General features: G+C 43.5%; 1 protein-coding gene across 3 annotated transcripts in view; it reads left to right on the top strand.

Annotated features, from left to right (window-relative positions):
* The window catches only part of znf827 (zinc finger protein 827), a 59,428-nt gene that overhangs the window by 28,517 nt on the left and 3,454 nt on the right, over positions 1 to 27,457 (top strand). Inside the window, exons 4-14 of one of the 3 annotated variants that reach the window (XR_013300853.1) lie at positions 328 to 781; positions 8,318 to 8,563; positions 18,231 to 18,482; positions 20,915 to 20,969; positions 21,055 to 21,155; positions 22,483 to 22,620; positions 24,385 to 24,559; positions 24,906 to 25,072; positions 25,173 to 25,355; positions 26,240 to 26,426; positions 27,362 to 27,414. Coding sequence is in view for 2 of the 3 variants with exons in the window: in XM_077604439.1 (XP_077460565.1) it covers positions 328 to 781; positions 8,318 to 8,563; positions 18,231 to 18,482; positions 20,915 to 20,969; positions 21,055 to 21,155; positions 22,483 to 22,620; positions 24,385 to 24,559; positions 24,906 to 25,072; positions 25,173 to 25,355; positions 26,240 to 26,417; positions 27,362 to 27,410 (1,998 nt within the window). In the remaining variant the exon portion in view is untranslated. The remainder of the gene's footprint in view (positions 1 to 327; positions 782 to 8,317; positions 8,564 to 18,230; positions 18,483 to 20,914; positions 20,970 to 21,054; positions 21,156 to 22,482; positions 22,621 to 24,384; positions 24,560 to 24,905; positions 25,073 to 25,172; positions 25,356 to 26,239; positions 26,427 to 27,361; positions 27,415 to 27,457) is intronic. The other 2 variants (XM_077604439.1, XM_077604438.1) reach the window with 2 other exon arrangements.

Raw genomic sequence — 27,457 nt, 5'->3', positions numbered from 1 at the left:
CCAAAAACTTGGCATAATTATGGGCACCCCAATATGAGTTTGGCACCCCTAGATTAGCGGGCAATTCAAGTAGATAGGACGACCCTCACTCAAACCTGCTGGTCGTCCCAGTCAAAATGGATTGGACATCAATTGGGGTCACTTTTAACCCCCCCTCCACCCAAAAAAACTTGGCATAATTATGGGCCCCCCAATATGAGTTTGGCACCCCTAAATTAGCGGGCAATTCAAGTAGATAGGACGATTCTCACCCTAAACAGCATCTGCTGACTAAATGGAATCCCGAACTAAGGACTAAAAAACTGAAAAAAATCCCACCCTGTGCAGGTCCACCAACACCAAGACCGTGGCGAGACGTTCCAGTGCGAGCTGTGTCCCTTCACGTCCTCGCGCCACTTCAGCCTGAAGCTTCACATGCGTTGCCACCAGCACTTTCCGCGAACCGACGTCAAGGTCAAGGAGGAGCTGGCCGCCGACGCCGAGGGGGAAGGCTCCCGGACGGGCGACGGCGGGGGGGACGGCCGGCCTCGCTCGTCCCCGACGCCGGACGATGCCGCCCCCGACGGCGTCCGTGTCAAGGAGGAGCCGCTGGAACGGGATTTGTCGCTGCTGTCGCCGTTCGGCGCCGGGAGGGAGCGGCCCGCCAGCAGCTCCAACTCTTTGGACTTGTCGGGCGTGGGCGTGGGCGTGCGCTCCAGCCCCGGGATTCTAACCGCGGCCTCCCTCTTCAGTCCGGACATCACCACCAAGACGGCCACCGACCTGCTTATGAAGCTATCGGGTGAGTACGCAACTCGGGCAAAGGCACAAAATGGCGGCGCGGAAACTCTTCATTCATTTTCTGAACCGCTTAAGGGTGTCAGACTCGGGTTGGTTCGCGGGCCGCTTTAACGTGGGCCGGACCCTTTTAGATATAATATTTAGATTTTTTTTTTAAATATAAATGGATTAAAAGAACTGGATTAAAAGCCCTCAATATTCATTTTTTTTATAGATCTAAAACAATGTTTATTTTAGCTTTTTTTAAATATATTTTTAGATTTTACAAAATGATTTTTGAACTAAAAACAGAAAAAATGGATTAAAAAATGACAATTATTGATGTAAAAGGGGGAAAATCTGGAAATTTAATATAGATCTATACTGTTCATTTGAATTTGTTCACGGGCCGCGTTAACGTCAACTCGACCTCATGTGGGCCGGACCATTTTAGAAGAACTGGATTAAAAGCCCTGGATATTTATTAATATTTTTATAGATCTAAAACAATGTTTATTTTAGCTTTTTTAAATATATTTTTAGATTTTAAAAAATGATTTTTGAACTAAAAAACACAGAAAAAATGGATTAAAAAAATGACAATTATTGATTGAAAAGGGGGAAAATCAGGAAATTTAATATACATCTATACTCTCATTTGAATTTCATCTTAAAACAGAAAGTTGGCACATGATTGACTTTCCCGGGCCACACAAAATGATGCGGCGGGTCAAATTTGGCCCCCGGGCCGCCACTTTGACACATGTGGTCGTGGGGGGCGCTGGAGCCCGTCACAGCTAACAACGGGGTAGGACACAGGGTGACCAATCGTAGTTAATGGCAATATGGAGTGTTGAATTAGCTTAGCATGCACATTTTGGGGATGTGGGAGGAAACCGGAGTACCCGGAGAAAAGCCAGGGAAGCCTGGGGAGAACATGCAAACTCCACCCAGCCGCCGAGTCGCAGTGGTCGACAAAATTGGGGACATTTGCGGAGATAAACAGTAGTAGCTGCTAAATGCTAATTGCCGTGGTGAAATGGATTGGAAAAATAGAATTTGAGTGCTAGTTGGCTAAAGTAGAGCTGTCAAATACTGCCAATTTTCCATGGTTTACTTTGCCAGTTTTAGCAAACGACCAAGTACTCATTTGCAAACCTAGCTAGCGTCATGACACCCAATGCGGTTTCAAAAACACCGGCGCGCCGTTAGCGACACGGCGCTCCAGTAGATTTAATATGCGGCGCGCATACTCTGTTTTAGCGAGACCTTCACAGTGAACTGCCGAACATCCTTTGTATCAAGACAAATTCATATCGCGCCATTCGGGGGTCCGTCCAGCCGCTGGGAATTCTCGCTTTCTCGCCCGCGTATCCCGCGCATAAAAAGAAGCTACTTAAAATGATCCATGTGAGAAATAGGAATTAGAATTTAGGAGAAAGACAAGATAGTTTTGGGGTAAAAGATGAAAGTTGACTTGCATTATGAGCATCCATAACCAGTTTCAGTCATTTTTGGGGTACCGTATTTTCACGACTATACGGCGCATCGTATTTTTAGCCGCAGTGTCAGTAACGAGTGCTATTTCTGTATTTTAAACACACAAAGGACGCACCGTTTTTAAAGGCGCATATATTATATATGAATATCGAACCGCAATAGCGCTGGCTACCCGGAAGCAGCCCCAGACTCAATTTCCGGGTTTCCGGTGCGTAGTGACTGCTGGGATATATAGTTCTTTTGTCAATACACCCAGGATGACGGCGAGCACACTAATTTGGTGCTCGCCGTCATTTCGGCTAATTTGGTGCTACATACACCAAATGCACGCTACACCCACACGCTAAAAACACGTTTTTAAAAAGGCAACAGAAGCAGAACTGAGTTCGGTTGTACTTTATTTAGCCATTTTACAATGTACTTGCGTCATCATTTCATTTTGGTGACTTGGTCGCTTGACATACGCCTCACGTAGCCATAATCTCATGTTGCGGTTCGATATTCCTCCGTATACGTATAATATATATACATATATATACGTATAATATATATATATACACATACATATATATATATACATATATATATATATATATATATATATATATATATATATATATATATATATATATATACACATATATACATATATATATATACATATGTATACACATATATTTATATATTTACACACATATATATACACACACACACATATATATATATATATATACACATACATACATATATACATACACATATATATATACATATATATATATATATATATAATTAATATATTAATATAATATAATATATTAAAATGAAGAGTATAGATGTATATTACATTTCCTGATTTTCCCCCTTTTAAATCAATAATTGTACATTTTTTATCCATTTTTTCTGTGGTTTTAGTTCAAAAATCATTTTGTAAAATCTAGTAGTTGTCCTATCGACTGATTTATTTTATTTTATCTTGATAACAATTTTAGTATTGGTCCATATATAAAGCGCACTGGATTATAAGGTGCCCTGTCTCTTTTGGAGAAAATTGAAGACTTTTATGTGCGCCTTATAGTCGTGAAAATACGGTACTTTGAGGTCACTTCCTGGAGATTTTGGATCATTTCTTGTTGATTTTGAGAGTTTCGTAGATGCTTTTTGTTCCTTTTTTTGGTTCTTGCTGATTTTGGGCTATTTACAGGTGACACCCCTCGGTTTAGACGGCTTTTTTTGCACCCGGTTGTTTGCGGAAAATGAAAGGAAGCACTGGAGACAGGTAGATTGATGGGAAAAGGTGAGCCCAGGTTGGGCGGCGGGGTGGAGGCCACGGCTGCCAATCTTGCCTTTAATGCTGCGTAATTAGATTGGGATCTTCCAGGGTGTTAAAAAAAACAGGAACATTAGATTAATTAAAAATGTATGCATAATTCATCATTAAAGAGGAATTTATAATTTGGAATGATTAGCGCCTTCGGCTCGGCATCTTGTGACCCAGCCAGGATGCGCCAAGGGGGGGCGGGGCTTGGGACGCCTCTGTTCCGGGCCCCCCGACTCCAAACGGACGACCCCCGGTGCACGAGCGGACTGCGCAATCGGGCTGGCGACCGATCACTCCTTCCAATGTCACGCCAGTGTCAGCGGCGGACATTTTGACGCAACTCGGCTGCGGTTGATTGACGAATCGGAGCATCCGAAAATGAGATGTTGTCAAAATGGCCGCCGCACACACTCAATTAAGGCAGCAACTTTGGATTTTAAAAGTATATTTATCTGTTTTTTGATGAAGGCGGATCTTCAGGCCAGTAGTCAGCGCGTCGGCCTCACAAGTCTGGGGTCGAGGGTTCGATCCCAGGTGGGTTTTCACTATGTGGAGTTTGCCTGTTCTCCATGGGCTGGTGTGGGTTTACTATGGGTACTCTGGTTTCCTCCCACATCTTCAAAACATGTATGCTAAGCTAACTGGTTGAAGACTCTAAATTGCCCTTAGCTATGATTGGTTGTCTGGTTGTGCCTTGCGATTAGCTGTCCACCAATTGTGAGTGTCCACCGCCTCATCCACGAAAAGTCAGCTGGGATAGGCTCCAGCACCCCTGCAACCCTATGCGATACAGAAAATGAACAAAGCCAATTAAATCTCACAAATAAATATTGAACACTAACTCTTCCCTAGGAACGAATGTGTGTGGATGTCGAGTACCGTTAATGGCCGCCAATGAGGTCAAAGGTTAAAAATACATTTCAAATAATTGGTGGACAGCCAATCGCATTGCACCACGAGACGGATAAGCAATCGTCGCTAAGGGAGATTCAGAGTGTTCAACCAGCTAGCCTAGCGTGCATGTTTTTGGACCGTGGGATGAAACCGGAGTACCCGGAGAAAACCCACGCACGCCCGGGGCGAACATGCAAACTCGACCGACCTGGGCTCGAACCCAGAACCCCAGAACTGTGAAGTCGACGCTCTAAAACCAAAAATGCACCCCCCAAATATATGGCGCCCGTGACGGTCGCTCAGATTGCCCACGACAAAACCCGCCCCCAATTTTCAGGGGGTCTCGAACAGATAATGTCATTTCCAATTGACACCCACAATAGAATTACAAGCTCGCTCAATGAATGAAAATCACAAGTCAAGTCACGCCAGCGTTTAATATCGCCGTCGTCTGTCGGATGACCTAAAATCACCGCGCGCCAACGGACAAAAGGTCAAAACGCGCGCGCCGCCGCCGCCGCCGTCGCCGTCGTTCATAGTAGAGTGGGCGAGCGCCAGCGAGTGGACGTACGCGCCATATAATGAAAACAGTCTGTCCTCGGTGACATTGTACTTGATATATTTGGAGTCCTTGTCTCCTTTGTCGCCGTCTATATAATACGCCCGCCGCGCTTTTCCGTGGCCTTCCCATTTGCGCCGCTCGCGTGGGAGGCGTGACCTATCTCGTTCCACGCATCTCCGCAGCGACCATCGGTATCGCCGTCCGGTCGCCGACAGGGTTCCGGCGTTTTCTTCCCGCCGTGTAAAACGGCGCCCAATTGTCAGAGGGAGAGCGGGCCGAAGTGACAGAGGTGGAAAGCTAATGAAGTTATTCGACGGCCGCCGAGCGAGAGGTGAGGCGCGGTCGACGGCCGGCCGCCCGCCCGCCCGCCGGCGAGACGGATGAGTCGCCAGGCGAGGGAAAAAATAACGACCGGCCGCCGCCGCCGAAAAGAACACCCGCGCTGGCAGGTGTCAGAGGGCCGCGATAACACGCGGACAAAGCGATAGCGGCGAAAAGGGAGCCGACTGACTTTGGAGTGGGAGATGGTCGCTCACCCAGAAAGACGCCAACCCCCCCCGTCTGTTTCCCGGCTCGCTGCGCAAAATGACGAGACGGGGAAAAGCCGACGGTCTTTGCTGGCTTTGTTTGGTTCTGAGTCGTTTCGGCTAAAATGGGGGTGTCAATGGCAGCAGATGAGTTCATAAGGAACCTTGAAATGCCCCTAAACCAAGGGTGTCAGACTCGGTCGGGTTGGTTCGCGGGCCGCTTTAACGTCAACTTGATTTCACGTGGGCCGGACCATTTTAGATATAATATTTAGATTTTTTTTTATTATAAATGGATTAAAAGAACTGGATTAAAAGCCCTGAATATTCCGTTTTTTATAGATCTAAAACAATGTTTATTTTAGCTTTTTAAAATAAATTTTTAGATTTTACAAAATGATTTTTGAACTAAAAACACAGAAAAAATGGATTAAAAAATTACAATTATTGATTTAAAAGAGGGAAAATCAGGAAATTTAATATACATTTATATTCTTCATTTTAATTTGATCCGAAAACAGAAAGTTGGCACTCATGATTTACTTTCTCCGGCCACACAAAATGATGCGCCGGGCCAGATTAGCAACCGCCTGGTTAGCTTAGCTTAACCGAAGCGGCTTCGGCCTGTCCGCGTTCGCTAGCTTAGCTTCGGTTTGAGATGTAGTTACAGATAGACAGATGGAATAGTCAAACGGCGCCATTTGGAGCGCCATCTTTGATGCTCCAGCGTGCCACTCTAAATGATTAATAGCATATTGTTGCATAGATTGGATGCGGACGGGGGCCCACCTATTTATAGCGGAAGCCTGAAAGGTCGCGACACTTCTGGGACTCGCCATCCTTGTCCTTTGGCGCAGTCCCACCAAATTGTTACTGCCATTTCATCCACGTATTAATAGAGTCGGGCTGCTTCCGGTAGCCAGCGCTATTGCGGTTCGATATTCATATATAATATATATGCGTCTTTACAAACGGTGCGTCCTTTGTGTGTTTAAAATAGAGAAATAGCACTCGTTACTGACACTGCGGCTAAAAATACGATGCGCCATATAGTCGTGAAAATACGGTAGATTGCGCCATGGGCGGTCGCCCACTTTGCACGGAGCAAAAACTGGCTCCACGGATTTGCGTTTGGGTTTGGCTCATGTTTTTATGTTTTATTTTTTTTTGCAAAATAGGGGCGCTAATGTCCTGTCCCCCGACTGATCCGACATGGCCCGACACGCTTCTAATTAGAGGACGTCCTTCCAGGTGCCTAGCAGGTTATATTTAGCCCGCCCGCCGACATCCGTCGATGTGACATTACCAGCTGGTCGGGGCTGCGACCCCGCCGCCCGTGAACCGGAAGGTCGGCGTAACGTCGGGCGCCCATCCCCTCCCCTTCCCTCCTTTGCTCGGATTACACGCGCCGCCCGCCGCGGCGTGGCAGCGCTCGTCCGGAACACGCGGACCTGTAGCCTTTTTGCCGGCCCTCCGGCTTGGACGCTCATTAATCAGAGTCGCCGCAGATGGCGGGCCGGGCCTGTGGCGCCCAGGGATGTTTAGGCCAAATAATGGCGGGTGGGTGGATGGGGAAAAAAAACAAAAATATATATAATAATGATAATTAAAAAAATGGAATTTAGTGCAATTTTTCCTTCAAATTGATTTTTTTTAATGAGTAAACATGAAATACCGTTTTTATTTTTCCATTTACATAAAAAAATATAAGCGTAACAAGGGAAATATTCTGTTTTAATGTCTTTATTTGTTATGATTATATTAATTCCCTCTTTTTTTGTATTGCTTATCCTCTCAAGGGTCGCAGGGGGTGCTGGAGCCCATCCCAGCCAATCCCAGGATACAAGGAATATGATTATATACTATTATTTGTTCATTTTGATATTTATTTCTAATGTTTTTTTGATCAAATTAAATACAAAAGGCCAAAAAAATGAAATAATGTCTTTATATCTGGAATCTTCACTTGAATTGAATTATGAAGTCGACATACGTGATTTCTTTTTGCGCCACTTTGACACCCGTGTTTTCCGCTATGCGTAATAAGACGTGACCGGAGATAAAAAAAAAAGCTGGGTTCTTTGGGAGGTTATTCCGTGGCTAATTTTTAATTATTCATCTAAGGCGGCTCAGATGTGGCCCAGTTTGTCTTGAAGACACAAGGCTGCGTCCTCCAGAGTTTTTGCTCGTTTTTTAAGCAAGTAAGGATGTCACCATGGCATTTTTTACACGCTAGTTGAGTCACCTGATTTTGTAGATTTGACAATTCCGCATCCAGGGGAGGGAAAAATAGCACGTTTAAATGTCTTAATATAAAAGCCATTATTAGCGGAAACCTTTTTGAAGGGAAATCAGCAAGTGAACAAATATGTAAATGATATAAAACTAGCCCAATGTGATCAATTCAACTCTCTTTATTGTGATTTTTTTCTTTTTTTACCCTTTTATCATCCATTTTGTTCTGCAAAGTTAGTTTCTTGAGTGTCATTATAATGATATGGTATAAAAAGGTACTTTATGACTTTTTTTCTTCAATAAACCTCATGGTAGATTTAAAAATAATGCAGTCTTTTTCCCCCCACTAGTTTATATATATAAACATATTGTGTAGTACTCTATATGTATTTTTTAAAATCCCAGACTGTATGATCCCCTCAAAATAGCCACAGCGAGCAAATGGTAGAAAATGGCGGTCTCCACTTTTTAGTTTCATTTTGCTTGGTTCTCAAAGACAAATTTTTCTCTGTTCCACAGCGGCCAATCAGAGGGAAGCGTTGAAGTCCCCCTTCCACCTGAAGGAAGAACCCAAAACGGAGGAAGAGTCCAGTCCCAGGCCCGCCTCCCGCTGTCAAATCCCACCCAGCTTCCCCGGGACCTTCTGCCCGGACGAGCTGACGGGGTCCCTGAAAACCAGAGAAGGGAGCCCCTCGGCGGCCAACAGCTTGCTCAGCCAAGACATCAACGTCAAAGTGGCGTCCGAGTTGCTCATCAAACTTTCAGGTAAGGCTCCGTACGCGCCCGGGGCGACCGTTCGCGGTGGTGTCATGTCGAAATTCAAAGGGCCCCCAAAAATCTAAACAAAGCCGTATTAACTCATTCAAAAAGATGAACGATAACTAGGTTTACAAAGAGAACAAAAATGTAAATATCGTGTGCGGTCGGTCGATTGGTCGCCGGTCTTTTGGTCGCCCCGACCTCGACAACGGGCGACCAAAAGACCGGCGCCAAAACAAGGTAAAACAAGACGGTCTACGCATGAATAAAAGGCAGCAATGGCCATGAGCACTTTCACTGAGCTGACGTGTGAGTGTAGAAGAAGAGTTTGTATGTACATGCGTTGTCCCTTTAAGAAGGGACGTACGTCCGTCAGGGTCTTAACAAGTTCTCCAACAAAAAACAATAAAAATCGATGATTGTTGGTGATTCGTATGTGAGTCGATTCATCGATGACCGATATAATGAATCGATGAGGACAACAATTAGAAATTGAAAATATGATTTAAAGTCAAGCTGGACTTTGCCCAAGAGTAGTCAGTCGGTAATTGTGCAAAGTGATTTGGCCCATGTCGTCGCTAAACGGCGCCCCCGCTCTTTGTTTTTGTCCAAATTGAACGGCGAATGCCAGTCGTGCTTGGAGTGCCTTGTTTGTCAGTCGCCGCCGCCGGCGGCCGAGTGACTCTCGGCCAATTTCAAAATGTCAACGGCGTGCCAACCGAGCAAAGTTCACAGTTAAGTTGATATTCGGCAAACGGGACCATCAAATACAAATGTTTGGGCCGGGCGACGTCTTTGCCATGAACTGCGGGATCGACGAGAAGGGACAGGAAACGAGAGGCGTCTGTATCGACGACGGTAGACGTCTAATTTTGGACTCATGCTAACGCTATCATCCAGCAGAAATTGTTGTCCGACAACAGTATGTATCGAACTGTTTCTAATGGTGTAACTTATTTAAATCTATTCCAGTATTTCATTAGCTATTAACGCTAGCATCCATTAGAGATCATTACACGACGTTAGCCACGAGCGCTATCGTCCTGTAGAATTTGTCGCGTCATGGTAGCCGATCGTGTTAGTGGCGAGCGTTATCGGCTAACGATATCGTTCATTCGAGGTCGTTGTGCGGCGTTAGCCGCTAGCTAATGATGATTAAATGATATCTTTCGGGCGCTACTATTTTAGGATGTCAGTTATACCCCGAAATCAGACACGCTCACAATGGATTGGACGTGTAGTATTTTATTAGATGTTAACATTAGTATCCATTGGAGATCATTATACGACGTTAGCCGCGAACGCTAGCATCCTGTAGAATTTGTTGCATCGTGGTAGCCGCTACTGTTAGCGGCTAACATTATCGGCTAACGTTATTGGCTAACGTTATTGGCTAACGTTATTGGCTAATGTTATCGGCTAATGTTATCGGCTAATGTTATCGGCTAATGTTATCGGCTAATGTTATCGGCTAATGTTATCGTTCTTTAGAGGTCGTCGTGTGACGTTAGCCGCTAGCTAATGATGACCAAATGACACATGTTTTGGGCGCAACCATTTTGGGATGTCAGTTATACCCAGAAGGGATTAGACTTGTAGTATTTTATTGGATGTTAACATAAGCATCCATTAGAGATCATTATACGACGTTAGCCGCGAGCGCTATCATCCTGTAGAATTCGTTGCATCACGGTAGCCGCTAGTGTTAGCGGCTAACGTTATCCTTCTTTAGAGATTGTCGTGTGACGTTAGCCACTAGCTAAAGATGACTAAATGACACATTTTTTTTGGGCACAACTATTTTGGGATGGCAGTTATATCCAGAAATGAGACACACTCACAAAGGATTGGACGTGTAGCGTTGTCAGTGGCAGCCAACGATGTAAACGAGTACCCGTTAAGGCGTTAAAATCACGAGGCAAGCGTCGCCGGATGGACTCGGGCGAGCGGAGGAAAAAAACGACAAAAACGCTCAGCCGACCGTCCTCGGAGCACGGTGCCTGCGGTTGCCACGGCGACGGCCCGGGTGGATGGAGACCATTGTGGAGAGTGACAGCCTTGACAAGATCTGGACCCTAGAGTGACCCCGGGGTGGGGGAGGGGTATGGCTGAGGACTAGGAGAAAGGTCGCCGCGTTCGCAGTCACATGCGATTACAGTCACGGGGTTCAAGGGCGTCCGTTCCTCAAAGGTCGGCGGGGGGTGCCGTGTAGAATGTGCAAATCCCGACCGGAACGCGCTCAAAGTGGGGGTGTCGAAGTCATGCTCGGAGTTGATTGGGGCATTTTCCGTGTAGGTCTGCCAAAAAAAAACGATTTAATGAATTGACATTTGTCCAAATCCTATTATTATTATTCTCTTTTTTTCTGGGGTGGAAATTTAAGCTTATTTACATTTTTCCTTCTAAAGGTTTATTTCTCTTGGTCTTTAAAAAAAATAAAAAACATTTCAAATGCTTTTTATGTTTTTTTTTTGACCCAAAAATATATATATTAGATTTTTGGAGACTGCATTTATTTGATATTTTTCTATTAAAAAGGGGAGTGACACCAAAAAAAATCTATATATTTATAATCTTCATTGGTATTTTAACATAAAACACTAAGTCGACATGCACGATTTACCTTTGCGGGCTGGACAAAGTGATGCGGTGGGCCACCACTGGGATAAAAGTGCGCTAAAGTGTCTTCTCGGCGTGCGAGAAATGGACGCCACCCGCGTTGTCATCATCATCACTGCGCACGGTGCGCTAACCTGCGTTGCATCATCCCTTTTTTTGAAATTTTAAACTAGGTCATTCTTCTCCCCGCGTCCCTCGCGCCGTTTTCGCTCCTTTTATCAAACATGGGGCGGTCACGCAAAGCGAGCCCCGCCCCCTCCCCCACATCTGTTAAAGGAGACAAAACAGGCGGACGGTATCGAGGGGCTAATTACGCCGGGCTAAGTAGTCCCCGGCGCCGGTGGCTAAAAGCGAGCCAACAGATGGACGGCGGCGTGGCGAGGAGTGGGGGGGGGGGGGGGGGGGTACCGTCGGCGTCCGGGGGCGAGCGCCATCGACGCGGGCAACAGCCGCGATGACGCCGTAGGTGTGAAATCACACGTCGCGCCCGCCGCCTTTTTGAGGGTATTGCGTCGGCAGTGGGAAAATTCAAAGCCGGTCGGTCTGCTGTTTGAATACAAAAGACTGGAACAATCAGATACGAGACATTTTATTGGCTCGTGTTAAATTCAAGGATAGGGAGTGAGACCTCTTGACAATTGTGGATCTTTGGAAGGACTTTTCTATGGTAGGATTTCAATTATCGATGATTTGGAAATTGGCTCGTGTTAAATTTTAGGATAGGGAGTGAGACCTCTTGACAGTTGTGGATCTTTGGAAGTACTTTTCTATGGGAGGATTTCAATGATCGATGATTAGGAAATGAAGGGCGATTTCATTTATCTGTCAAAGGTGGTGGACTTATGTTGGTTTTGCCCTTGACGCCCACATTTATTTTAAATTAGGGTTTGGAAACTTTGGGAAATGCAGGAAACGGCATCTCCATGACGAAATGATGTTAAAAAAAATCATCATGTAGATCAGGGGTCCCCAAACTTTTTCCTGTGAGGGCCACATAACTTTTCCCTTCTCTGATGGGGGGCCAGGCTTTTTTTCCCTTGAAACAATTTTAAAGTTGTTTAACAATCGCCGCCAGTGTCTCCGTCAAGGCAAAAAAAATAATTTCTGCGTCATCATACATTTTTCCCTGACCATTTATTTAACCGTATGTCCGCAATATGTATGGATTGGAGATCTGTCATGTAAAGTTAAATTGAAAAAGGTCCTTGGCGGAGGCGATTGTTGTTGTTTTTTTTGTAAGAGGTTACTCTAAAAGTATTCATCCTGAAATGTTCCATGATATTTTTCTTCCCGGCTGGGATAATCGTTTAGCGTTTACATAGTGCTTTTTCATTTGCCATTTTTTGGGACGGATCGTAACGATCACCTCCTCGCCGTCACCAATTAGCTGGGGGGTGGGCAAAGGGTTTGTAGAAGCAACGGGGGTTGGGCAAGAGAAGCACCTGACGGCAATCCACTGATTGCACTGGTAGGACACTAGTATTGTGGAAAGCTTGCTCTTTATGAAAACCTACATTTTGTGGAATAGTTTGTAATGAAAGCTTAGTTTTATGGGATGCTATGCCTTTACATCAAATCAAAAGCCTTTAGTGTCATCATACACCGCTGCATATAATGAAATGGGTAAAATATCATTCAACAAAGGTGCTCTTAAATGAGTCAAAATGGTCAAAAGTCTGCATTGTGATGGCCAACATTTACAATAGGTCCAGAAAAAGACTTGGACTGGCTTGGAGAGTCTGCAACAGGGGTCCTCGAGGGCCGCTGTGGGTTGGGCCAGCATTTTGTTCCGAAACATCCAGCACAGACTCGGTCGGACTCAGTTGAAGCAACGGGGGTTGGGCTGCAAGAAGCACCTGACGCCGATCCACTGATTGCACTTGTAGGACACTAGTATTGTGGAAAGCTTTGCTCTTTATGAAAACCTACATTTTGTGGAATAGTTTGAAATGAAAGCTTAGTTTTATGGGATGCTATGCCTTTACATCAAATCAAAAGCCTTTAGTGTCATCATACACCGCTGCATATAATGAAATGGGTGAAATATTCAACAAAGGTGCTCTTAAATGAGTCAAAATGGTCAAAAGTCTGCATTTTGATGGCCAACGTTTACAATAGGTCCAGAAAAAATACTTGGACTGGCTTGGAGAGTCTGCAACAGGGGTCCTCGAGGGCCGCTGTGGGTTGGGCCAGCATTTTTTTTTCGAAACATCCAGCACAGACTCGGTCGGACTCAGTTGAAGCAACGGGGGTTGGGCTGCAAGAAGCACCTGACGGCAATCCACTGATTGCACTTGTAGGACACTAGTATTGTGGAAAGCTTGCTCTTTAGGAAAACCTACATTTTGTGGAATAGTTTGAAACGAAAGCCTAGTCTTATGGGATGCTACGCCTTTATATCAAATCAAATCAAATGTACGTATGTATCAAAAATACGACCAAGTAAGGCTTTTTTCTTTAAAAAAACAACAAATTATAGTAAGGCTTTTTTCTTAAAAAAAACGACAGTATAGTAAGGCTTTTTTTAAATTAAAAAACGACATAGTATAGTCAGGCTTTTTTTCTAAAAATACGACCATGTATAGCAGGGGTCCCCAAACTTTTTCTTGTGAGGGCCACATAACTTTTCCCTTCTCTGATGGGGGGCCGGTGTCAGTTTGTAACAGAAAAAGTGTGACGATCGTAGGGGAGCTTAATTTTTTTTCATTGTTTTCCAGAAAGCCACACATAACTAAATAACCCTTTCCAGGGGTGCAGCTGGGCATATACATTACTCCCGATTTCTTCAACGCATCTGGTCATTGTACTCACTGACAGACTTACGGCATTAAATGCATCTTTCTTCTCGGGACACACCTCCTCCGCGACACTATCCATACATTTCTTAACAAACTCTCCATCAGTGAAAGGCTTACCGCTGCTTGCTATCAATTTAGCAACCCAAAAGCTGGCCCGAACGGATGCCTGGTTCTGCTGAGATAGTAGTCCACTTTTTCGCTTTGAGAGTTTGTCTGCTCGTATTTGGCCTTGCAATCTATCGTACTTGTCTTTGTGACGGGATTCATAGTGTCGGCAAAGATTGTATTCTTTGAATACCGCCACCGTCTCTTGACAAATGAGACAAACAGCCTTTTCTTTGCATTGAACAAAAAAATAATCGTTTGTCCACTCCAGGTTAAATACCCTGCATTCTGAATCAATTTTTCTCTCACCTAACTTTTTCGCCATTATTCCGTTCTCAAACAGGTTGCAGTTTTAATATGCTTGAATAGTCCGCGATGGTCCCAGGGCTTCGCCCTCACCTGCGATCGTCCAGATGTCTCGGTAACACTGCTCGTGCATGCAACGGTGGACGTGCCCGCATGCATCAAAGGGAAACACTCTCCCCGCGCGTGTCACCAAAGAAGCAATGCGAAGCCCCGCTTCACTGGGATGATTTGTGGGCTCAGCAGGGGTGCAATGAACCAAACACAAGATTAAAACGTCCCAGTCTTCAAGGCCAAATAGGAAAAAAAATTCGATAGCGTCTCTGGTATTGTTCAGAGGGCCGGTCCAAATGTGCCGGCGGGCCGCATCCCCCCCCCCAAAAAAAAAAAAAAAAAAAATCCGATAGCGTCTCTGGTATTGTTCAGAGGGCCGGTCCAAATGTGCCGGCGGGCCGGATACGGCCCGCGGGCCGTAGTTTGGTGACCCCTGATGTAGATGCAGCTTGCTCCTAGCCAATGCGAGGCCAGCAAGTTGACATTGACTATCATGCCAATTTCAAAATTAAATACCGAAAGTATATTTACGTTTCAGGGAAGTTTGAATGTTCCAGAATTAGCTTGAAATTCCTTTGCATCCAGAGACCCAATGTACCCATTGAGGCATTTTGTAACTTGAATATTTTGTATGTGTATACATTTGTAAGAAGAGGTCCCACTCTGTATTATATATTCATCGTAAATATATGGAATAATCAATCTGGCATACCAGTTTATCATTCCGTAGCACCTTTTGAGTAGATAACAGACGCTTGACTTTGACGGCGGCACACAGATTCGGCGCGACGTGATCGCCAAACCACGTAAAAGGACAACAATGGTGTAATCTGCCATGGCGAAAGCCGCGCCCGGCTTCGGGCGGCTGTCCTCGCCGTGCCCCCATCGCCGCTCCCTCACCCCCTTTGCCCCCCTTACCCATGCCCTCGACCTCATTTAGCGACTTCTGCTTACCGTCGTTTGTCGATGGACGCTAGCCGCCGCAGACGCGCCAGAAGTCCGCGGGCTCCCACGTGACACGCGACCCCGTTTGAAGCGCCGTGAACTCTTCATCCCCCCCCTCGTCAGATCGGAGGAAGACGTCGGTCGGGGGAGGCGGAAAAAAATGCGGCCAGGGCGGGGGGAAAACCAAGAAGTAGTGGTTGTCATTTTGAATGGAGTCATCCTCCAGGTGTTCTTTTTCTGGTGTTGTTGTTTTTTTTTTTTTTCCCGCGGACTCCCACGCCGAAACGCGTTTTTTTTTTCCGAGTTGCGGCCAGCGACTCCAGTTAGACGCGCGCTCGCCGCACTTGAGGGAATTGTTGTTGACACCAGGAGTCAAGAGCTTATCGCGTGAAAACACCAAACAACCCCAGGGTTTTTTCACTTAGTTTTAAGGGAGAAAATGGTTGGTTTTTGTTGTTGTTGTTTTTTGTGGATAATGTTTGTGGAATGTGATGCGTGGACAAAGTGAGGGGTGTTTTTTTATTATTATTTTTTAGTTTCGCCCACATCTCTTTCGTGTATAACTACTATATCTACGAGCACTGAACGATTTATTCAGACGAGTTTCGACCGGGAAACGCACAACACGCATGCGTAGGCAAAAAGAGGGCTTTCTGGGTAATGAAAGCGGCCGTCCGTATAATTCCCATTTTATGTGGTGACAAGTAGACTTTGGCCAGGTGCTCTCCAGTAGATGGCAACCGACCCACCCACCCACGCCTCGCCTCCCCTCGCCATCTCCGGGTAACGCCGGTAAACATGTTTGTGTCGGCCAGGCGTGGGAGTTCAAGTTCACGGCCGTGACATTTAGCGCGTGGGTTCCCCCCACCCTTTTAGTCGTTAAGGTCGGCGATCCGGTGTGGCTTGCTCAAGCGTCCCCTCGTTGACCCCCCGGGACCCCCTTAAAGCTTACCAAACAAGGCCCCCCCCTTTGAGAGCAACACCGGCACCTGATTAAGGGATTAGGGGGGATTGTGGGGGGGTTATGATGGTTGTCCTAGTCCACGATTGTTGTCCTGCCCTCCCATCAAAGTGACACCCAGACTTTTATTAACTGCCAAAAAGGCTGGTTTTGTCAAGAGTAACAAAATGTGGGTAAAGAAAATATCATGGTTTTGATTGGTTGGTTGTTTTGGGGGGTTTTGACGGAATTGTTTAGGATAATGTGTGGTTTTGTCAATGGGTTTGTATGATTTAGGACATTTCTGGCCAAGAATAATTTGGCGGTTATCGTATCTTTTGGAATTTAAGCCGCACAAGCCAAAGAATGAACAGTAAATATATTTTTTTATATATATAGATGAGATGCATTGGATTATAAATCACATTTTTGGGAGGGTAATTTTGTATTCTTTTTTTTCCCAGAAAGAGCTAACATATTTGAATTTTATTGTCATTATACAAGTATAATGGGATTTAAATATATGAACTAATTATTTACTATGTGTTTTTTGACTATAAGTAGGAGATATTTGCCATTTTAGTCAAGTGACTTTCTTTTTTGGTCATCATGTAATCAAAATATTATATTTAGTACTTTTAGTTCACTTTTGGCATTTTTTTCTTTTTTAATTTTTAGAACAAACAAGCTTTTTGGGAGACTTGGGCGTAAAAAACACACATTTTTGTAACATTATTGTCTAAATTAAGTGGAACATATTTTGAGTCTACTATTTATTTATTATTTTTATTAGATATTTTTTAAATTACTCAAAAGCTAAGTTAGTTTAAATGCAGTTTATTTTTGTCACTAGTTCTAAACTGACGATTTATTTGATTTAAATAGGAGCCATTTTTATGACCCCCAAAAATCTGCTCTAAAACATATATGCTTTTTATTAGTTGTTTCAAAAGCACTTTATTTTAATTAGGTAATTTTCCTCTTTCACATAATCTCTCAATTCCTTTCTTTGCCAAACAAAATCTTTGTAATATTTGTACTAAAAACCCCATTTTCTCCCGCCCAAAACAATGGAGCAACTATTCCAACACCCAATCAGGGCACCCCAAACCCGCATAAAATGCCCTAATTAAAAAAAAAACCTCCCATATTTATTACCCCCGTTTAACTGTCGCAATCTGTTTGCCCCCAAATTCAACTCCCCAAATTGTCATGAAAATGCGCGACAGAAACGGGATCCTCGGAATTAAAACCGGCGGCTTTTCCACCTGTCAATCCTATCGGCGCAAAGACATCAAACGTGATCCGGCGTGAGATTTTCCCGAGGGTGAATGAGTGGAATTAAAGCTTAAAAAGACGGAAATCCGCCGAGCAGTCCAAACACTCTGGCTGAGCCGTTTAGCGCGGCGCTGTGCGTTTATGAGGGCAAAAGGCCGCCGCCGGGTCACGCCTTCGTCTCAAGGGGGCGGGGCCAACTGGCTAAACGCTCGCCGTCGATGTTTACGCTGACCGCGACGTCGAACGCCAAAGGTGACACCCGGTGGGCGCGCTAAAAATAGCGGCGTTGCGAAATGTGGCATCCGATAGGAATGTTGTTACCAGGTGGTGCGTCGCAAGAGGAGACTTTGAATTCGTAGGATGCCGTCGACGGGTATAGACGTCCAATCTGTTCGTTTGGTGTAACCAAGAAATGGACTTTTCATAGTGATAGTGGCTTTTTACACATGGGCCCAGCTGTAGCCACACCCCCTAACCCCCAAATCCCTGTTAAAGGGTATATAGTAATCCCTCGAATATCGCGGGTTCACTACATTGCTGTTTTTGAATGAGAAGTTTTGTCCGTGCTAGTTTAGCTAGCGTTCGCGACTATTGACGTTGTGAGATGAACAATGGTGTCCTTTTGTCGCAGAGAACAACAAAGATGGCCTCTTCCAGAAGGTGAAGGTAAAATGTGAGCCCATGGAAGTGGACCCGGCCCCCGCCGAAGCGGCGCCAGCCGCCGCCGCCCCGTCCGCCGTTCCTCCTCACCTGCTGGCTTTGGGCACTTTGGGGGCGCGCGAGAAGACGGAGCTCCCGGAGCCTCTGGCGCGCCCCCAGAAGGACCTCTTCTCGCAGGACATCTCGGTCAAAATGGCCTCCGAGCTCCTCTTCAAATTGTCAGGTGGGTCTTCTCATTAAAAAAAAAAAACACTAATAGCTATTAATATGTGTCCATTGCGGACGACAGTAGCCCGATAATACTTTTTATTTAATAAGAAAAAAAGGAATTAAAAGAATATTTAAAAGATAGTTATGTTATTGTAATATAATTAATTTCCTATATATAAATGTAAGACAAATTCATTTCAAGATTGAAATATTGACTGGAAAAAAATATGGGAAAAATAATTGGACTGGTTTTACTGGTTCTCAAAGTGGACTACCTGTACCACCATTTGTATTGTAGTCTTGTGCATAATATTTACTGAATTAAATCATATTTTAATCATCCATAAAGGTCCAGCTGTATATACATTAAAAACCAATAATTTTGTTATTTTTTTATTGGACTTTTTCTTTTCAAACACTTTTTATTGATGTATTTATCAAACCGCACCAGTAGTTGAAACCTACAGAAGTCAGAATTCACCTTCCAAAATCAAATGAATGCGCTGATTAAATGTTGGGGTCATGGGGTCAAAGGTCACAGAGGTCAAATAAGCAATTTTGCCATAACATCATCACCGATTGGCCTATTTAACTCAAATTTGGAGGGTAAGTCGACACGAGGAAAGACAAGAAATTGACGACATTTTGTGGCATGTGGGTACTTCTGCAATGCTTTGAATTTGGCTGCTTAGGCTGAATGTGCACTCTGGTTTTCTTGGAACATTCTGTCCATTGAATGTTTGGGAAATGACTTCTCGGAACGATCCAAATGTCTAAACAGTCGTCGATGAATGGTGCCCCCCCCCGACCCATCGAGTACATACTGTACCCACGTATCCGTGGCGGCGTCCCCCCCCCTCATTCCGTCTCCCTCCACTCTCGTTTGCAGACACGCTAGCTGAAGCGCACTCTGCCGCACACGCTTTCCGTCCGCCGCCTTTACGTTTCTCTCGTGCGGCATCGCCATGGCAACGTGAAAAGAGACCTCTGTCCTTGGCGAGCCGTGTGATAAAAGCGGGGCGGGGTAGGCAGGCGAGGCGTCGGGGGCGGGGGGGAATTTCCGGAGCTAGGCGTACCGCCACCACCGCCACAAAGGAGGGACTAAAATGGCGCGGGGAGGCCGGCGCCGCTGTGCGATGAGCAGTCGCCGTCAACGCCGCGGGGAAGCTCGGACGCTCGGGAGAGGCTCCTCCCCCTCCTCCAAAGTGGCTGCTTCTTCTCCTTCCCCGATGTTTAGGACGGGGAGGTTGGCGACAGGCGTCCATTCCCTTCCTAGTTTGAAACGTTAGCAATTGAGAACGAAAAGTGGCGTATTTTACGGACTATAAGTAGCAGTTTTTTTTGTCGATTTTGGCTGCTAGTGCGATTTATACTACAGTACCACTTAAGTGTTGAATTATTCATACAATATTGGATTGGATAACTTTATTCATCCCGTATTCGAGAAATTTCATGGTCACGGTAGCAAGAGGGTGAGAATACAGACACAGGAAAAGACATTTTAGACATAAATAGATAGGTCATAAAAAAGTTAATAGATAAAAAAAAATACTTAAATAAATACATACATACATTTAAAAAAAAATTAAGTGTGTTGCTAAAATATGTATATATATAATATCAATTATATAAGTTAAATAGGCCAATCAGTGATGTCATGGCAAAATTCCTTATTTGACCTCTGTGACCTTTGACCCATTACCCCAACATTTAATCACCTTGCTGAAATATGTATATATATACACACATACATATATATATATATATATATATATATATATATATATATATATATATATATATATATATATATATATATATATAAACTGTTTACCCCAGTGGTGGACCGTCAGGGCCTGCAAGGCCTTATTATGTTTTGTCCATGAATTCCTAAATAATATTTCAGTTGTACTAGGTTATTATTGATACTTTTTTATATGTGTCGCCGCAGCAGTAAAGGTTTTATAGCCATACAATAGTTTTTGAGGGTTGGATTGATTCAGACATAGCACTGAAGGTGTCGGTTTGAAATTCACGGCCCACCACTGGTATACCCAAAGACGGGTTTCTTTTTATCAGACGAAATTCCCCCAAAATGCAACTTTTATGTTATTTTTCTTTTTTGGGCTAGTGCGACTTATACTCAAGTGAGACTTATAGTCCAAAAAATATGATAATCACGTTTGTCGTATTTGTAAGTCGTGGATAAGAAAGGGTTTGAGTTAAATAATTTTTTCCCGAATACGGGATGAATAAAGTTATCTAATCTAATATTTTAAAATATTGCTACCAGATTAGGACCCAAAATCGGGTAACACGGACTCGACTGGGCACCCGGACAATTCCGTTATGGTCCCAAATCATCACAATCGCCGCTAACGTCAATGAGCTAGCATAACGATTTTTTTAACGGCCCAATGGGCATTGCCTATTTCTCTTTTCCAGAAAAAGTGAGCAAAGCCAACCACCACAAGGACGGCAACATGGCGGGACTCCACAGGTGAGCCTCGCCGTCGAAAACCGGTCCGTCCATCCGTCCGTCAATCTCGCCCCTCCCCCGTCTGACACACGGGCCTCTTTTGCAGTCCCTTCTTGGACGAGTGCTTCGGACAATCACCCTTCAACTCGCGCTCCAAAAGCTCCTCCCCCGCCGAGGCCGGCTCCTCCACCCGCCCGCCTTTTCACGGTAAAAACTGGGGAAGAGAGACAGGACGAGAGCCCGGGGGCGTCCCCGACCGAACCTCCCTCCCTCCCCTTCGGTGGCCGCGGGTTAATTAACCCGCGTCGGCTTTACCTGTCCCTTTGCCGGTTAATGGAAATGGGATTGGCTCCTGGGTGTCAAAGAGTGGCCGCCAGTTAATTCGAGCCAGCACCCCCTAATACGCTGGCATTTTTCCCTGGCGCGTTTGAACCCAGCGCCGTGACTCCCTTGAACTCGTCTTTTAATCGTTATCTGCTCTCCGTGCGCTTCCTCCACTCGTACGTTTACGCCTCGCCGCCACCGCGGGTCTTAAGGATTTTCCTGCCGTCGCAGAAATACAAATATCGGGCAGGAAGTGGCTCGGATTGGACGAAATAAGAAAGGGAAATCGTTGTCGTTCAGCGGTTTGTTTATATGGTTAGTATCATTTTAATGAGGTTGGAGTGCAAAAAAATGATGTTAAAATACACAAATAATAGGTAAAATGTAAATGTAGGGTTTTTTTTCAAATAGAATATGATAATTGAAAATGCGCAAGTTTTTTTATAGGTAGTAATATTAGAAAAATAAAGAAATGTGGCAGGTTTTTTAAAAGTGAGGCATAAATGAGATGGAAAGTGTTCAGAAAAAAACTATTATACAAAAAAATAAAATATAATAAAAATGTTAAATGAGTAAAGACAATGTTTGCCATAGTATAAAAATCAAAAAGAAAAATTGAATGTCGTTTTTTGAAGATTAGATTAAAAAAAAATTGGGAAGATATGACATCAAAATAGACAAATATCAGAGGAAAAAAATGTTAATTGTTCATTTTGTTTCTATTTAGAAAAATGTTCTAATGCAAGAAAATGAAAAATTCAGATAAAGAGCAAAAATATTCAGAAAAACTTAGTTATTGGGCAAAAATATTGGAAAAATACTCAAATATTACAACAATATTTGCTAAAGTCAGGAGAAAAATACATGACAATTTTGTTGGAGAAAATTAGAATGAAATAGACCAGAAAATTGGTTTAAAAAAAAAAAATATATATATATATATCTTCATAAATGTTGCATCTGATTCTCTTATATTTTACAGCCATGCTCAAATAGATGAAATATTTTTAATATTATGAGCGTGAAATTCCGACAATGTGAAGTAAACTCTCGTATCTGTTGCCGCTCTGTTAAATGAAGCCAATTAGTTGAAGCTAACCCTTTAATAGGCTCAGACCTATCAAAAGGTCCGCCAACGGCACCCCATCTGCCCTTAAGCCTCCCCCCAAAAGTTTCTCACCAGTGAATTAAGTCCGTCTTTTTTGGGCAGATTCGGAAAAGGACCACGGCGAAACGGGCAACGGCATCGCCCGCTGGCGGCTCAACGACCAGCTGTTCCCGTGTCCCGTCTGCGGTAAAGTCTTCGGGAGACAGCAGACGCTATCGCGACACCTGGCGCTACACACAGGTAACCTGTCCCCAAAAATACCGCTTGTATCCACCGGCGTCACCAAAATCTCTGGAAACTAAAAGATACATTGACTTGTAGACCAATTCAATTGAATGTTTTTTTATTGTCAGTATAATGAGATTTCGACCTTTCACCACAACTCAACAACAAACAAATCAGTGGCGGGCCGTGAATTTCAAACCGACGTCTTCAGTGCAATGTCAGAATCAATCCAACCCTCAAAAACTATTTTATAGCTATTAAACCTTTACTGCTGCTGCGACACATATAAAAAAGTATCAATAATAACCTCGTACAACTGAAAAATTATTTAGGAATTCATGGACAAAACATAATTAACATTAGTCTATGATTCAGATATCTTTTTTAGGCCTGACGGTCGACCACTGAAACAAACATAGATGATCAATATATAGTAATGATAAATAAATCATCAATAAATAGTGATAGATAAATAAGTGGTCAACCTAATAAATAAGTAGTAGTAATAAATCAAGTAATACAAGTAGTAGTATTAATAATAATAAGTCTTGATTAGGTCCTAGGTGCAGAAATCCAGTTGAGTATGGGAAGAAACTGTCCTTGACTCTGTTTGTTTTGGCTGTTATGGCTCGGTAGCGCCTTCCAGAGGGCAGCTGGTTGAAGTACTTAATGGTACGTGGTAGATTAGATTAGCCTTCTTTTAACGAGATTACAAAGCGTGTTGACTCTCACCAGGGAAATACGAAAATCCGTTTGGTGGCCGAGTGAAGTATTACACATTTGTGTTCTATGCAAATCGGCATTTGCTTTCCAAGTTAGAAGCGGGACATTTCAAAAAGCCAAACACGTTTTTTTAAGGGGCTTAAATTTAAGCAGGCCGGACGCCGAGCGGCGAAATGGACACTTGTGTGGAAAATGTGGGAAAATGTCCCGCTCTCATCTCACCCTCGCGATGGCGATGGCCATCTGAGCACATTGGCCGCCAACAGCTTGGCCGCACTACAGAGAGCAGAAGCTGGGGCATATGTCACTCGCCGCTCTTTTTGCTCTCCTCGCCGACATGAAGGTTGCCGGCTTCCTGTCCTCGGGGCACGTCCAATTTGCGGGTTGCAATTTAGTCCTGTGCAGATCCGCTCTTAGATTTGCCACAATGAAATGATGCGTTCCTCCATATTAATAAAATGTCGCTTATTGGTTGGCGACAGAAAAAGAATGCTTTCCCCTCCTTCAAAAACTGATCAGTGTTTAAATTTGACTAAAACAAAACAAAACCAAAACACCAAAAAACAAAACAAAAAAAACTTACCAAAAACACCCACAAAAAACCCACAAAAAAACTCACAAAAAACACACAAAAACCACACAACCCCACACAAAAAACACAAAAAAATACACAAAAAATATACAAAACACCTAAAAAAAATACACAAAACACATAAAAAACACAAAGAAACACACAAAGAAACACACAAAAACCCCACAAAAAACTCAAAAAACTAACAAAAAATACAAAACACAAAAAACCCAAAACCCACAAAAAACTAACAAACACAAAAAACACACAAAAAAAAAAACACGGAGAGTTGCTGTCGGGAAGCCAGCAAAATTGTCAAGCAGAACGCTACGCTACCGTGACAATTTCAAAATAAAATAATGGCCTCAGTAAATGTAGGTTTTACTTTGGGGGATTTGGTCACTTGGATCTTGTTTTTGTATGTCGGAAGAGTTCTTTGCATATGGAACCTGAAAATGGACTTTGTGCTTTTTGTTTTGCGGCAGAGGAGAGGAAGTACAAGTGCCACCTTTGCCCGTACGCCGCCAAATGCAAGGCCAACCTCAATCAGCACCTGAGCATCCACTCCGTCAAGCTGGTCACCACCGACGCCGAGCAGATCGTCACCGCCGTGGCGGGTGCCGACAACGGCGAGCGCAAGAGCTCCGCCTACTACTACAGGTGATTGGGGTCAAACAAAACGCCATATTATTTGTTGAAATGAAAAAAATAAATAATATTTAATATTAAGAGGCCAAAAGATCATGTGTAGCATTTCTTAACTTAATATAATCAATTAAGAGGTGATTTGAATGTAGGAAAAAAATACGAATATTTTTAAATAAGCTGAGAAAATATTTACTAATAACAGGCTAAAAAAATTGCATTGTCAACGGTTAACACTGTATCTTAAAAAAACAACTATCATATTTACCAATGATATTTGCAAATATTCACTTTGTTCAAAAGTCTGTATTAGAATAATTTTGCTGACCGGTTTGACGTGTCTTTTGTCTTTTGTGGGCAGCTGCCACGTTTGCGGCTTCCGGACGGAGTTGAACGCTCACTTTGTGGGCCACATGTCGCTCCACGTGGACAAGGACCAGTGGATGTTCTCGCTCTGCTGCGCCACCTGCGACTTTGTCTGCGTGGACGAGGGCGACATGAAGAACCACGTCGGCGCCGGACACGCCGGTACGTGCCGCCCGCGATTTGCGACCTTATTTTTTATTTTTTAACGTTACCGAGTGGTAGTCAGTAATCCCTGGAATTTCGAACCCGGTTGTCTTTCCAGGCCTGAGCTCGCGGAGTCCCCTGAGCGAGACCAAGAGCACGTCGTCGTCGCTGTCGGCGCTCAGCGACTCGCTCAACAGCTCGGAGGCCGAAGAACTCAAGGGTCTGCTGGCCCCGCCCTCCTCGGCCGGCAGCCAATCCAGCTCCGGGAGCCACTCCGGCTCGGAAGACAAGTCAGAAAAAGGTACGGATATTAGGGAAGACAATTCTTCCTTTTCACAATAATAAACTTCCAAAGTATTGAGATGGGGAAAAATAATTCTCAAAAGTATTGAGATGGGGAAGAATAATTCTGAAAACTGGTCTTAATGTTTAGACTTTGGATTTTGGGATTCTCAAAACAAGTCGTAGAATTTAGATTTTGTTTTTCGGAATTGTCAAAACGAGTCTTAGAATTTAGATTTTGGTTTTCGGGATTCTCAAAACGAGTCTTAGAATCCAGACTTTTTTTCAGAATTGTCAAGACGAGTCTTAGAATTTAGACTTTGTTTTTTTCAGAATTGTCAAAACGAGTCTTAGAATTTAGACTTTATTTTTCGGGATTCTCAAAACGAGTCTTAGAATTCAGACTTTGTTTTTCGGGATTCTCGAAACCAGTCTTAGAATTCAGATTTTGGTTTTCGGGATTCTCAAAACGAGTCTTATAATCCAGACTTTTTTCCCCGGTATTCTCAAATCGAGTCTTAGAATTTAGATTTTGGTTTTCAGGATTCTCAAAACGAGTCTTAGAATTTTTATATTTTGTTTTTCGGGATTCTCAAAACGAGTCTTAGAATTCAGACTTTTTTCAGAATTGTCAAAACGAGTCTTAGAATTTCGACTTAGTTTTTCGGGATTCTCAAAACAAGTCTTAGAATCCAGACTTTTTTTCCCCGGTATTCTTAAAACGAGTCTTAGAATTTTTATATTTTGTTTTTCGGGATTCTCAAAACAAGTCTTAGAATTTAGACTTTGTTTTTTGTGATTCTCAAAACAAGTCTTAGACTCCAGACTGAAATTTATTCCACTTGACGAAAAAGCTCCTCCTTAATTGACGTCCACTTTGTCGTCCCGTTTCTTTGTGGCCAGGCTTCGAGTGCGTGTTCTGCACGTTTGTGTGCAAGACGCGCAGCATGTACGAGCGCCACCTGCAGATCCACCTGATCGCCCGCATGTTCGAGTGCGACGTGTGCCACAAGTTCCTGAAGACGCCCGAGCAGCTGCTGGAGCACAAAAAGTGTCACAGCGTCCCCGCCGGAGGACTCAAGTAAGGAAAGCAAGTACAGTCACACCTTTCCTAAACTCCGCCCATCCTCCCTCACCCATCACGCCACTAGCCCACGCCACGCCACGCCACGCCCACACGCATTGCGACGTTGCTGACCTAAACTCATTTTTAGCCTCGGAATAGTACATTTGCATTTTTTTTTTAAATCCGAAAAAGAGGGTGGGAGCAGATTAATTTTTTAAAAATATAAATATTTTAAATTGATTCATGTGGGACCGTCCTGATTGCATGAATAAAATATACAAATAGAGAGGGAAAATGATTTTTAAATTATTTTATTTTTTTTGACTTTTTTTAATTGGCTTTTTTACTGGAATTTTTATTTATGTAAGACATCCCTGATTGCATGAATAAAATATACAAATAGAGGGAAAAAAAGATTTTTTAATTAATTAAATTAAAGTTTTTTTTTTATATTGACTTTTTTTAAATTAAAGGGTTTTTTTTCTTTTCTTTTTTTTAAATTGGCTTTTTTAATTGAATTTTTATTTATGTGAGACAGTCCTGATTGCATGAATAAAACATAAAAATAGAGGGAAAAATATTTTTCTTTTCTTTTTTTCAATTTCTATTTATTTTTTTAAATTGGCTATTTAAATTGATTTTTTATGATGATAAAAAGCTTGGTGACTTATCATTTTTTTCCTATTTAAATTTTGAGATTAAAATAAGGTGCAAAATATGTTATTTTTATCTTATCTTATCTTTTTTGCACTTTTTAAAACTCACTCAAAAAATGAAATTCCAATAAAAATATTAATTCTTCACACATTCAACACTTAAAATGGCCAAATAGTCCATCGACAGCACACGTCTATTTTTCACACGACCTTACACGACGGTTCGCCAGGGCCTAGCCTGAAATTGTTGGCTCCGCCCACCCCCCGGCCCCTCCCAACAAACCCTGTGATTCTGTTCCGCAGGGTTTGTGAGGCGTTTTGGGGCCCCGAGCAGATGAAAGGTGCAATTTAAAGATGTAAGTGCCGCTCCATCGCTCCCCCGCGCCACCCTCCCCCCTA

The sequence above is a fragment of the Stigmatopora argus genome, chromosome 7 (genome assembly GCF_051989625.1).
Source record: "Stigmatopora argus isolate UIUO_Sarg chromosome 7, RoL_Sarg_1.0, whole genome shotgun sequence".
Lineage (NCBI taxonomy): Eukaryota > Metazoa > Chordata > Actinopteri > Syngnathiformes > Syngnathidae > Stigmatopora > Stigmatopora argus.
The sequence above is the reverse complement of the archived record's forward strand: the minus strand, read 5'-3'. Positions and strand labels throughout refer to the sequence as shown.